Genomic DNA, 14,341 nt, shown 5'->3' with positions numbered 1-14,341 from the left:
AATGCATTTCAGGCTAATAAGAGCTGATACTGTTATACAGTGCAGCATATGGAAATTTCTCTTGCTAATTTGTTAAAGGTGATTCATAATTTTGTTTTTAAAGTATTTACCATATAAACAAATAAACCTGACAGTTGGATTGAAAGCCTTTTTCATTGTGCTACTTCAGGTGGCGGGGTTGAGTTCTGCATATTTGACTACATGGATCAAACTCATTGCATGCAGAAAAAAAACTAGTCAAGGAGAAGGTTAAAAGTAACACATTCCCCTGACATAATCATTTTCTTCATGCAAGGATTTTTAATTTTTGTGGCTGGTGGGGAGGGAGTGGTACCAAGTATTGCCATTTGATGATTCTGGATATAAATTAAAAGCATGTTTACTCAATAGATGAAAAAACAAGCACTGGATGATATGTTAAATGGGAAAGAAGCTTTGGAAGGCAGTTCTCTTGGTCAGAGAATATTTTAAAATGCTTTAAACGAAATGGAATTAAGTAACTGGGCAAAAATGTTCCTATCCCTCTGAAGTCATATCAAAAGAAATGTCCTTGATCCTTTGTAGGACAGGCATGGGGAACCTTTTTCAATCTAAGGACACATTCACTTTTGTTTGAAGGGGAGGGATACATTTCAGTGGTGGGCTGGGCCAGAGGAAAATGTAGAGTTTTACCTCTGTTTTTGCACACTCATGCAGTCTTCTCCATCCAGGCAAGCAAGTGGGCTTATTAGGGGAAACACTCAAAGTGGGTGCCAAGCAGGACCAGTGAGGGATGTGACCAGGGGAAAGGAGGTGCGGCTATGGTGTGGGGAGAATTCCAACTGCCAGAGAGGAAGGCTGGGAGGGCCACATTTGGCTTCTAGATCTGAGGTCCCTATATCTGATTTAGGGATGCAAACTTTGTGTTATAGTATTAGGGGGCAAATGGCTGATGCCCATAACTGAATGATTGAATGTATGGGGGATTTTTCTATTGACAATCCTGTACTGGTAAAGGGGATATTGGGTTGTATCCAGCTAACTTTTGCTTAGAATAACATGGGTCTACTCTGAGAAGAACTAGCATTGGATACAGAAAACAAAAAAGATTTAAAGGTGAATTGAAGCTAGAACAACTTTTGAAAGTGATGTTTACATACATGGCTGATGGATATGTAGACTTTTGTTTTTGGCACAGTATAAATCAAATATAATCTAATATATACTGCAGAAGAGTGATGTTGACAGCCCAGTCTGATGACTCTTAAATGTGTAACTGGATTGGAGACATGGTTAAAGATTCAGTTGGGCTTCTCCAAAATTCTGCATCCTATGCATTCCAGTGCCCTGCATTAACTTTAACAAAAGTTAATGCAGGCTGACCTCATCTGTGCCAGAAGCAACTGACAATCTTTTGACTTTTTAAAAAGAGTTGAAACAAAGGTTATTTAGATTCCCCAAAGACAACACCATCTTTTTTTGTATCAACATAGATCACGGGCTACTTGTGACAAGCAACATACTCATTGTTTGAGAGGTTTCTAATTAAACTGTTTAACATGGAGTACGTTAGTGTACTGATGTGGCAGAAAGCGCATGTCACTGAAAGCCATGTGATGATTATTAAAGCAAGCTTTTTTAAAAAAAAAAACCATTTGGAGAATGTTTCTAAGTGATGGGTGAATGTCAATTGATGGGAGAATCTGTCAGTTTCAATTCCTCATTTATGACAGCTTCAGTTCTCCACATTTTCACATCAGTTTGTGAGTAAAAAAAAATCATTGTGAAAATTTATCAGTATTTTAATCCAATTTTTCCTAATGTACACATTTTATGCAATTTGCCTAATATACACATTTTTGCAAAACAAATTTCCTTAATGTAATGCATTTTTCTATGCCATTTTCAGTAACATATGCATTTATATGAACAATGTACCCTAATACATGCATTTTTGTACACATTACTTGGCTGAAGAACTACACTGTAAAACTTGGAGAAATGTGAAATTTGAAGGATGGCTGTGCTTTGCTCCACGTATTGTTTTGCAAAGTACAAATTAGGTAGGTTTGCCTTTCAATGAGAACTGAGTCAAATTTCTCCCCTATCCCAATCACCAAGCCATCACTTTTAATTTCCATCACTACTGCCCCCTGTAGTGTTGCTTCAGTTCAAAACTAGTGAGGTACAAAACATTTTTTATATATAAAAAAAGATATCCCATTTTAATCTGGTGCCATTTTAGAAAAGCTATTCCCTTTGACTCTTGCCTTTGACTTCTACATTAGTGTTTGCCATTCCTCACCCCTCTACCTTAGGGTGCCCATGTCTCCTACTTTACAGTCCTCTATCTGAAGGGCCATCAGAAGACAGTCCTCTGCCTGAAAGAACTTCAGAGGACAGTCCAGACTTAGAAGGCATACAGGTCACTTGGTCCCCATCCACTCCATTATGGCGAGATGTATTGTACTGTATTGCTATTTGAATTATAGGAATTATTTCTAAATATGCAGTTATGCATATTGACACCCCCCCTTTTCAGTGTGTGTGATGCATTTCCTCTTTTTTGAGGATGGTCACCCTACCCTGCCCCCATTTGGAGGACAGAACTGTGAGAAGGACTGAAATGCTAACACAGAGCTATCTCTTGTGTGCATAAGTGCTGATCCTCACCTCTTGGAGGAGTTTACTTGGCAAGGAAAAAAAATGATTAGCCTATTCTGCCTCCAAGGCATCAATCATATCATCATTTTTGAGGAGATTTCCTTAGGGACATGCCCTGTTGAAGTCCCTGGGTTCTTACCTTTGAGTAGTCTGAGGTTATTTTTCTTTAGATCTATCAGTTTCATGCCCATGCAGATATATGCAAATGAAATCAATTGACTAAACCTCGCAACTACAGTTTCTTTAAACAGGTGATGGCTCTCATTAAAACTCCTGTGTTAATTTGAGAAAGATTTATTTAATTGGGTGGTAGCCCTAGTAAGAAGAGATTTGGAAACACGAGGAAAGGCATTTATGTCGTGTCACGCTAGCATAAGTTATATGGAAGACTGCATTGGCTATATTTAGTTTGTGAGAGGCTTTGGCCCACTGAAGTTTGAATGATGGCATTTAAAGTGATATATGCATAACAGGGTAAGCAGAAGATTTTGAATAATCTTATTTATAATTTTATCATTGGAACAAATATTTGCTAGAATAGAGAAGAGTGACACATCTTGGCAAAAGCAGAAGGAGTAGACTTTTGCATAGATCATATTAGCTTTATTTTACCCTTGAGGAAAAATCCTATACAGCTCTATGGAAATGACAACTGTTCTATATTTACCTTTGGATTGATCTATAATGTAATAGAGTTATATTTATGCTGTTAAATTCTTTAAGCCAGCTGAAAACTAAACAAAAATACAGAGAGGCTATCATTCTCTATTCTATTACATTGGCTTATAGAGTTAATTCTTATCCAGGTTTTAAATTATATAAGATGTTTTCATGAAAATGACATTAACTAGTTTCACATACCAAAAAAAAAAAAAGCCCACCCCAGAACAAAGTCCCAACACATTAAATTTAACATGAACTGGTTTAGAAATGAGAAACATTCCTGCTTGACTTTGAAAAGAATAAGAGCTTTCAAACACCAGGTTTGAAAGAACCAGTGTCTCACCAGAATATAAGTAAAAACTGGGGGGGGGGGATGAAATGGATTATAAATCCTGATTCAGGTTTGACTTCACAAATCACTTCCAGCTCAGCATAGTTCACCTCCTTTCCCAATCATTCACTCTCACACAACCCGCCCCCCCCAAAAAACAAATCTCTGTCATATGATGCAACTTACAAGCAAATGAAACTCCCCTGTGAATTTTAATTGAGCAGTCTGTTGCAGGTCACAGTATTCTGCCAGGATAGAATGAATAGGGCCGTCGAGTTCCATAGCTGGTGGTGGGTGTTGGTTAACAGCCGGAAACAAGCACCCAGCTCCATATGACTGTCAGATTAGTCAATGACCTGAAGAACTGGTGCCAAACTGAAGGGTGAAGGGAAGGCACCAAACCCCAAAGTTGCACAAGGACCAAGTTGTTTTATTAAGACCCATTTCAAGTCGAAAGGCTGAAGGACACCTAGACCACTTTCAGCAGAAGAATTACTGATTTCATCCCATACGATATAAGTGTCAAGCAGTTGCTCTTTTGAATCTGGCTCATTTGTCCCAAGGGCGTGGCCTTTGACTTGAAATGAGCTTTTATTGTCAAACGTTATGATATATTGTCTCTCTTTTTTTTTACTCTTCTTTTTCACTTTGGCTAATTCCTTTTGAAACAAAATGCAAATTTGTATTTAATTTTGAAAATAATAATAGAGTGCAGCTGTTTTGACTCAGTGTGTGGCAGCTGGGGAAAAGGTGAATTTCAGGTTAGGGATCATTAGGAAAAGGACTGAAAACACAACTGCCAATATCATAGCACCATTTTACAAAGCTATGGTGTGGCCACCACTGCAGCCCCAACCTTGTAATTTTTTTTTTAAAGGGACTAGGGCTTGGGGTTTAGGATGGATTTGCTAGTCCAGATCTGGGGATTCTGAAAGCTGCACAACTGAGTTACAGGGATATGAAATCCTAACATATCCAACTTGTGGTACTGGCATAGCTTTTTGCAGTAGAGCAGACTGCGACAAGAAATCTTTTCAATGGCCTCTGTTTACACTATCCATGAATGATGTGTCACTGAACAATGTGCAGGCATGTGCGAATGAGCCCTAATTTTATGTCCTGAGGACAATGCCAACCTAATGTGTTGGGCTGGGGTAACAGCCTTTCTGAACATCCCATTTGGAACATTTTCTTTTTCTTTTCTTTTCTTTTTTTGGCCCAGCAAGTCTTTGCATTGGACTATAAATGTCATTGAAATATATGCCTCCCGCACCTCAGCCATTCTTTCTAGTTGCCACTGTCCTTTTAGGGATCCATCTGTAAGTTTACGAGATACCACAAATATTGCAGAGAAGAACATACAGTAATTTCAGGAGCAAGCCCTGATGGTCAGAGACATGGTTTCCCCCATCACATTGTTGTTGTTATTGTTTTGTGCCTTCAAGTCGATTATGACTTATGGCTACCCTATGAATCAGGGACCTCCAATAGCATCTGTCATGAACCACCCTGCTCAGATCTTGTACATTCGGGTCTGTGGCTTCCTTTATGGAATCAATCCATCTCTTGTTTGGCCTTCCTCTTTTTCTACTCCCTTCTGTTTTTCCCAGCATTATTGTCTTTTCTAATGAATCATGTCTTCTCATGTGTCCAAAGTATGATAACCTCAGTTTCATCATTTTAGCTTCTAGTGATGGTTCTGGTTTAATTTGTTCTAACACCCAATTATTTGTCAATTTTGCAGTCCATGGTATGCACAAAGCTCTCCTCTAACACCACATTTCAAATGAGTTGATTTACATCTTATCTGCTTTTTTCACTGTCCAACTTTCACATCCACACATAGAGATTGGGAATACCATGGTCTGAATGATCCTGACTTCAGTGTTCAGTGATACATCTTTGCATTTGAGGACCTTTTCTAGTTCTCTCATAGTTGGACCTTTTCTAGTTCTCTGCAATGATGGTGACTTTCAGTTTAACTTTGTATGTCTGTTTATTCAAATTCCTATAAATTTATAATTAGTTATTATAGGAAGGAATGCAGATAAACAATCATAATGTGCTGAGTTAACTTCATTGGTTTTTAAATTAGGCCTCAATGCACACTGGCTTCCCAAATGATCACACACATTATTTTTACTTACGGCTTCAAAACGGTACCTTGTTCCCTGGGCTCTAGCATTCTTGACAAGCAGAGGCAGAGTTGTGCCTACATTGTGCACTAACGAGTCCATTCTGCACTGCTAGGAAATTCTGGTACATGCTCAGCCCTGAGCCTACTGATGCCAAGACCTTCTTGATTGAATCGAAGGATCATGACTGAGAGCTTGTGCAAGAGTTTGCACCGTGCCATAAAAGGCAGGTTCAGCAGCAAGTTCTCATGCTTCTGTTGTGCAAGTGGAAGTTTGATTTAGCGCCACATTTTTTGCACAGTGCTCTAATGCAAACATGTAAAGTCATTCTTCTATGTTTCTGCTTGTGGAAGGGTAGCACTTTTCTGATCCAATCCTCTGCATTGCCTTTAGCTGGCCATAGAAAGCACTTTGCTTGCATGGGACTATTGGCCTTTTCAGTGGAGACCAATGGACAGAAGGGAAGAAATGGTCTGTTCTTGGCTCTAAACTCACTGCTATGCTTCATAAAGATTATACGCTACTAGAAACAGGACTTGGGAGAAAGCAACATCTCCCCACCCCAATTTATCCATAAAAGGCCACATTCTGTATTGTGGCTGGTATCACCCACACAATTTAAGTCATTGACCAGAGATATATGGACAGTTTTGGCACCAGTCCCGATTGCACTTTATGTAATAGGCCATAATTTGAGTGTCCAGGTTCATTTGGAGCAATAATAAAAAAATGCATTCAGTTGCTCTGAATAGCAAAGCAGTAAATATCACAAGATTTGATAAAACATTTTTCCCATTTACAATGGTTTAACTTTTAACAGGTTGTCAAGGTAAGTAGACAGGGCTTCTGCACATAATGTACTGGAACCCCCTCCCCAAACTCTAGCCCTATGACTTGATGTGCATTCCTGCACTTATGACCTGCTCCATTAATTTCCTTGGAGGGAGCAAATTTGTGCAGGTAAATTATGTGCATCCATTGCTATAGAAGAGCACCATGTGTGGTGTGGTGGAGCTTCAAGACCCACATTAGATGGCTGAGCCAGGGGCAAGTTTGCATAGAAGTTGCTAGTTTGTTACTTTAAACTGAGGGGGCAGGGCTGCCGTGAGTAGACAGACATTGTGAGGATGCTTTAAAGCAGGCGTGGCTAACCTGTGGCCTTCCAGATTTACTACAACATCATCTGGAGGGCCACAGGTCAGCCCCCCGGTTAAAATGTTTGCTCTTGCATCTATATGAGACTCAATTGCAAACAAACAAAAAAAAGCAGTGCATTTGAAGAGTTATTTGTGGTGGTTTCTTTATACCTCTCGCAGCAATGTGTTAAGCAGAATCACCCTTTCTCTCAAGTTCAGCATTTGGCATGCCAGTTGTCTACACGGGCCCATTTCATTGTTTATATTAACAGGCACACAGTGTGTGGAATCTGTAGATATTGGCAATAATTACTCACATGTGGCCTGAAACACCAGAATTGGTGGGGGTGCGGGTTGTCTATTTACATCGAATGCATTTCCCTGCAAAAGGACATTATAGAATTCTTGGGCAGCAATAGATTTACTACTGGACATACCACCCTCTTCTTTTGATTTTTTTTGGGTGTGTGTGTGTGTTAAATGAACTCTTTATTCTTCCCCAACCTGCTGCTATGAGTATGCTGTGCTAGCTGGAGCCGATGGGAACTTAATCCAAAGCATCTGGGGGGCACCAGGTTAAGGAAGATCGCTTGAGATGGTCCTCCCCCAGTCAGTGGGCTATCTCAGACAAATTTAAGCTGTTCCACTCCCTTGCAGTATGCTCTACCAAGCAATATTGGGCCAAGTAGGTGAGCCATTTTGTAAAAAGCTGAAAACTATTTAACTGTGGCAAGATTACAGTTCCCACCTTTAAATTAGGACAAGACTCACAGACAACGTCCCAGGTTTAATACTCTACACGTGGTGGTGGCCAACTAATTCTACTCAGAGTTAATTGAAATTAAGGTCCTTGCCTTAGTTATGTCCACCAGTTTAAATGGGTCAGGTCTTCTCTGAGTAGAACTAACACTGAACATCCCCATGGGGTGGAGAGCAGGGGTCCAGGTGCTACACTGGAGTAAATGCATAGAGGCATCTAGATTGGTGTGTAGCAATCTGAAGGAGGGTCTCCTCTTTCTTCCATGATAACAAAAATGTCTGGAGAGATCTAAACAACACATCATCACTGGTTGGTTTTACCCCCAAACTTATGGTCCAGCAATGGCAAAACCCTGAGTAAAAATGACGGCTGCATTTGTGTGGGAAGGGGGATTGTGATAAAAAGAATTTACAAACATGACAGTTATGTTATGTAAGAATTTGACTCTGGATCCAGATGGGCAGATCCATGTCATTTGCTGGGGCAGATTATCAACTCTTGGCGGACTAGATTCAAATCATCCAGGCACTCCTCTCCCTTTCAAAACCTGTTACACAGTGGGAGCCGCTGCTAGCGTGTTATTTTCTATAGAATCGATAAGGTAATGGAATATAAACTGTATTAGGCTAATGTTACCAAATTGCTCCTTTTTAATCACCTATGAAAAGCTTGAGTCGTTCACACTTTAACTAGACATCAGTAATTATAAGAGCGTGCACAAAAGATGGAGGGGGGAGGCTCACTCTGGATCAAGGCCAAGTTGTTAATCTGCCCTTGATGGTAGCGCATGCTTTTTTCAGGCCTGTCCTTTTTCTTTAAAGCCCTCTTTTTTCCTTCTTTCTGTTTGTTTAATTGCAGCAACAAGGAGCTGCCACGACTGTCTACTGTGCTACTGCCCCTGAACTGGAAGGCCTGGGAGGGATGTACTTCAACAACTGTTGTCGTTGCCTGCCATCGCAAGAGGCGCAGAATGAAATGACTGCGGCAGCCTTGTGGGAGCTCAGTGAGAAGCTGATCCAAGAACGAATTGGCAGGCAGGGCAAGTAGCAGGGAGCTCCTGGAAAGATCAAAACACGTTGAGTATATGTACACACTCAGGCAGGGAGGGGTGAAAATAAAACTGCCAGTGTTGGAATCGTTCCAGTCCTATCATCTAGAAGGTTACAGGTACAGATTAGCTCGTGTTAAATGAAATGATAGCTGTCATGACATAGTGAAAAACATTAAAGATGGGAGGGAGGTGGGCAAGAACGCAGGGGTAGCAGACAATATAATTTTGCCAGGCTGATAATTTTGCCTTTGTTCTGTCTCTTTGATTATACTTTTGCTTGCTTGTTTGTTTTCTTGTTTAATTATACTCTTTGTTCAAAGTGTGTCTCAGGAAAAAGCCAGAGAACTATTTGTGTCACTTATTCCATTTTTTGGTGTATGCCTCTCTCTCATTTTCTTTTCAGTGTACACCTAGAAAAGCAGTGTGTGAATATGCTCAGCTTGGGTCCCCTAGAGATATACACTCCCCTGGGAGTTGCCCACTCCTTGTTGTGTGTACAGTTTGGCAGACAAAGCGGGGGATGCCTCTTTGTAATTGAAATGGTATTTGGGTTTCCCCATCCATTTGCAAAATAGTTCGGAATGTAAGTATGAACAGCCTCCTGGGATTTCAGTTTGCAACTAGAGCTTACCCTCCAAGGAGGGTGTCCCGTGGCCAGTTCTGCTGCTCGCTGCGTTAACATTTAGTAAAACAACCAAAAATCTTAAATAACCAATAGCCCCCTTGGCTGCAAATAAGAACTAGCTTGCCTAAAAAGAGAAGGTGCTCTAAAGTCCAGGTCGCTCCCCTTCTAATTAAATATATTGCAGGACAGCCATAAAATGTGATATTGAAAGGTACATTTGCAAACCATTCTCTAAATACTGTGGGGGGGGGGTAAGGTCTCTTTCCAAACACACCGGGTGTAAGCAGTCAGAGGGACTAGACTCGCCCCCCCCCCGTCCATCTCTCAGATGAGAGGTTTAAGGAGGGCTGGAGAATACCGACTCCTTGCCAGTCTCTCATTTCTCCTGGCGCCGTGTTCTGTTCAGGAGGTTTTTTTCCTATTTAAATGTAATAAAAGAACATGCTTGAATATTGTCACCTGAAGAGCAAGTCTGGCTCCTTTGAATGTCTTTACTTCCTTTTGCTTTTTGCTCTGTTTGTGTTTTTAAGAAAAGAAAACTTGAGGAAAAATAAAGAACTCTTCAATGCCATGAAAATGCCATTTTTTTGTTGTTCTTGTTTCATTCTGAGTTCATTTGTCTGTGGAGATGTTTAATTTCTCTTCTTTTTGTTGTGCTTTGTAGCTTATCTTCATGCCAGAAAATTGTTGAAAGCCATTCGCAACCCAGCATCAGCTTTTCTGTAAACAGAGAAACAAATAAAAACAACTTGGTTATTTGAACCTCCTAACGCTGCGTTCATCATTTGTGGTTGGCTTGGGAATGTTCTGTGATACTTTTCAGTTAGATTTAAATCATCTGATTTGTTTTACATTTTTAACTCACTATTTATTGAAATATTTGTAATCCACACTTTCATAAAATCTATCAAGGCGGTATACAATATAATCAAATCAGTAAAAGTATCCATAAGAACATAATTGAAAACATCAATAAAACATCAGAAGATACTGGTTGGTTAAAAAGAGACATTCATATTGTGAAGGCCTGTCTAAACAATACAGTTTTCAGAAGATGTCTAAAAGAAGGCAGGGACGGTTCCTGGTGAACCTCTACTGGTTCCACAGGGTGGGGCTTGCCACAGTAAAGGCTCCGACCCCTAGTGAAGGCCTACTGAATCTCAGGGGCATAGGGAACCACCAGAAGTGCCCCATCAGAGGATCGACATGGACCATAAGTGATAAGATGGCGCTTAAGGTACTTTGGGCCCAAGTTGTTGAGGGCGTTGTGAATTAACAAACCTACCTTTCTAATTAGCAAATTGGCAACCAGTGCAGCTCTCTCAGCAGCGAAGTAACATGTTGCCTGTAATCTGCTCCTTATATTATCATCACAACATCCCAACGAGTTAGGGTCAGGATGGAAAAGGGTGTCTAGCCCAAAATTACCCAGTGGATTTCAAGGCTAAGTAGGTATTTGAACCCAGATATTTTTAAAGTAAAATATGACTGAAGCAAGTAGCCAATAACCGAATATTTTAGACATTTCATTGAGAACACTTATCAAAAGAGACCATCAAGTCCAAGAGCATTAAATCACCTAGTACTAGGGTTGCCAGGACAGAAGTATCCCAAACCCTGAGATTTTGGGGGTGGGCCTGAGTGACATCATGGGGCTGGTCCAAGTGACATCATGGGGCGGGTCCAACTGACATTATGGGGTGGGTCCAACTCATGTCATGGGGCAGGTCCAACTCATGTCATTAAGCATGATACATTAAGCATCAACCACAGTTGCTTGGCGCATACAATTCATACAAAAACATTTATCTGATTGGAAATTAAGATAGAAATCTTAGCTAAAAGATGGAGCCTGGGTAGGAACATTTAATCTAGCCAATTTGCTTCTGACAAAAAGCGTTTGAGTGCCCTCAGGCCAGGCCAGGCCAGTCACCAGAAGGCCATTGTAGGAAGATAGGAGCCTAGTGTTGTGGAGATGTTAGATGGGAGCATTTGGGAGTAAAGATGGATGCTCCCGAATAGCTGCAATTCTAAACACACTTACTAAGGGACTAAGCCCCGTAGAACTCAATAGGACTTACTTCTCAGTAGATATGGTTTGGATTGTGTTGTTGCTAAAGCTTGGCTAGGGATCCTCTACAAAGATAACCATGTCCAAGTAGGGTTGGCAACCCCCTGCCTGGAATCCCCTGCCCCTACCTTTTAACATCCAAATTTCTTTACAGAAGCACAGTGGGGAGGAGAGCCTGAGAGTTCAAATCCCCGCTCGTGTCTCCTGGGACTCAAAGGCCAGCTAAAGATCACCCCACAGTGAGCTGTGGGCAAGCTGCATAGTCTCAAGGAGCCCAGTTGCTCCCCAGCTGGCAGTTGCCGACAAGGGAGGGGCTGGCTTGTGCAGTTGTGGCAAGCTGAGCAGGCCCTAGCCAGCTGGGGAGAACTAGCTTCAGAGGGAGGCAATGGTAAACCCCCTCTGAATACCATTTACCATGAAAACTCTATTCATAGGGTCACCATAAGTCAGGATCGACTTGAACGCAGTCCATTTCCATTTAACCCTTCACTTCAGAAAGAGGTCTGAGTAATGAGTGAAATGATTCTCTACCCTTTTCTGTCTCGCCTGTGGGCTGCTATAAACTCACTTTATCAGCCAACCCAATTCCAGTGAATATAATTGACTGAGAGAAAGCACACATGATTTGGTATACCTTCATAGGCAGCAGCTTGGGAACAACAATTGCAGCCACATTGCCCAGTATTTGAATTCTCTTTTACCATAATTGGACAAGAAACAAACAACAAGGTGCATCATCAGTGGGTTTAAGAAGGTTGAGCGGAGCTCATGGAACCACTGTTGTTGCATCTACGGATGAAAGGGAGTGAGGATAAAGATAAGGATAAAGATAAAGCCGCTTTGGTTTTCTAGTGTGAAAGAAAGGTGCAGTATAAATGTAATAAATAAATAAATGAAATGCAAACAGAAAAAGAAGAACAAAAGACAGTGATGATTTCTTAAATGCAGTACCATACCAACCACAACAAGATTCCTATGAGTAAGGCAGAAAACTAAGCATCTCACAACCAGTCAGAATTCCTAACCAAAACCCAAAAATATGAAAAATGAAGAAATATTTGTATAAGCATGACTATCAAATATATGTATTATTTACATAACCTGTAAAGATATTTACAGTGCAATCTTACGTTTATTTATTCAGAAGCAAGTCCCAATGTATTCAGTGGGGCTTACTCAGAGACAGAACTGCAACCTCAAGTGATAAGCAATTTCATTCATGCAACCCAAAATTCAGAATCATGCCACTAAGCTGTTTTGCAACTGTTTAAGCTGGTATAGCACAGTGGGGAGGAGAGCCTGGCTGGGAGTCCAGAGTCTGTGAGTTCAAATCCCCACTCGTGTCTCCTGGGTGTCAAGGGCCAGCTAAAGATCACCCCCACAGTGAGTGGCTCAGGGGTTACATGCCCTGCCACCTGTGCAGCCATGGGCAAGCTGCATAGTCCCAAGGTGCCCAGTTGCTCCCCAGCTGGCAGTTACAGACAAGGAAGGGGCTGGCTTGCACAGCTGTGGCAAGCTGGACAGGCCCTAGCCAGCTGGGGAGGACTAGCCTCAGAGGGAGGCAATGGAAACCCCCTCTGAATACCACTTACCTTGAAAACCCTATTCATAGGGTAGCCATAAGTCGGGATTGATTTGAAGGTAGTCCATTTCCATTTCATACTTGTTTTTATGGTTATTGGATTTTAAAGGGATTTATTTCTTATTGTGAGCTGCCTTAGTTTCCAGACTGCAACCCTACCTCACAGGGTTGTTGGAAAGATTCCCATACACACACACACACTGGAGATGTAAAAATACATACACCCCATATAATAGTTTATTGTCAAAACCAGTTGATCATTGCAGAACATTAAAAATAAAATAAAATCAGTATTGGTTTCCTACATAATAAAAACAGTGATACCTAAGTAAGCCCTGCTTAATTGCTTTAAAAATGGGATTGGAGGGGGAGAGAAAGATATACAACACAAATAAATTTCTTTCCTATGTTCACTCAAAAGTTCCATCAATCTACAGCACAATCCTAACCATGTCTACTCAAAAGGAAGTCCTATTGAATTCAATGGGGTTTACTTTGGGTATATTTACTATGGAAAAGCAAATACTGCTTCAATTAAAGCTTCAATTTGGGAAGTTTGCAAAACAGTGCCCTCTTCAAAATTTAAACCTGTCTGACTCCTACACACAAGAGAGAAAAAGACGGAAAGCTTACTTATTCAATCTGTGAGATGTTCAGAAAAGCAGGAAAAGGCACGTTTTTGAGCCTTGGGCCAGTCACTGCCTCTCAGCCTCAGAGGGAGGCAATAGTAAACCCCCTCTGAATACGGCTTACCATGAAAACCCTATTCATAGGGTCGCCATAAGTCAGAATCGACTTGAAGGCACCCAATTCAATTTGCCTCTACATTTTTGGTTCTATAATTCCTTGTCAATCACAACCCTGATTTCTTATTGGCTAAAAACCCAAAAGGGCAGGGATTAGAGCAGAATTTAGAGCAACTAAGAAGTTGGGGGGGCAGCTGACGTTTTGGTGTATATCTCTGGAACCAGACCACCTAGAAACTTAATTTTCAAAAAAATGAAAGCTGAAAGCCCAGAGATTAAGGTGAGTCACCTGGAGACCTGGAGGGGACCCCCAAAAACTGGAGTCTCCGGCTAAAGAACGGAGGTCTGGAATCCCTACCTAGTACAGTCCATCTTCCCAAGGATACCAAAGAAAAGAGCTAGCATGCATTGAAGGGAATGAGGATTGACATGGAGCAAATGGCAAAGTGAAGGAGTTACAAATTCCAAAGTCTCACATATCGCAGGTGGTGGTAGTCATGGTAGAGTCTGTTCTTGTTTTATTTGTTAACTAATAAAGTCAAACCAACCCCAAACAAATCTGCCTATTTTTTGTTGCTCTCCAATTATACAGAACCCT

At 41.0% G+C, this 14,341-nt stretch overlaps 1 protein-coding gene and 1 long non-coding RNA gene across 3 annotated transcripts in view; one reads left to right on the top strand and one right to left on the bottom strand.

Annotated features, from left to right (window-relative positions):
- The window catches only part of WWOX (WW domain containing oxidoreductase), a 797,581-nt gene extending 787,496 nt beyond the window's left edge, over positions 1 to 10,085 (top strand). The window contains exon 9 of the mRNA XM_061594672.1: positions 8,527 to 10,085. Coding sequence (XP_061450656.1) covers positions 8,527 to 8,715 — 189 coding nt within the window. The 3' untranslated portion in view covers positions 8,716 to 10,085. The remainder of the gene's footprint in view (positions 1 to 8,526) is intronic.
- The window catches only part of LOC133369401 (uncharacterized), a 342,164-nt gene continuing 337,644 nt past the window's right edge, over positions 9,822 to 14,341 (bottom strand). For both annotated transcript variants that reach the window (XR_009758879.1, XR_009758878.1), the window contains exon 3: positions 9,822 to 10,064. This is a non-coding gene — a long non-coding RNA (uncharacterized LOC133369401). The remainder of the gene's footprint in view (positions 10,065 to 14,341) is intronic.

The sequence above is a fragment of the Rhineura floridana genome, chromosome 13 (assembly GCF_030035675.1).
Source record: "Rhineura floridana isolate rRhiFlo1 chromosome 13, rRhiFlo1.hap2, whole genome shotgun sequence".
Lineage (NCBI taxonomy): Eukaryota > Metazoa > Chordata > Lepidosauria > Squamata > Rhineuridae > Rhineura > Rhineura floridana.
The sequence above is the reverse complement of the archived record's forward strand: the minus strand, read 5'-3'. Positions and strand labels throughout refer to the sequence as shown.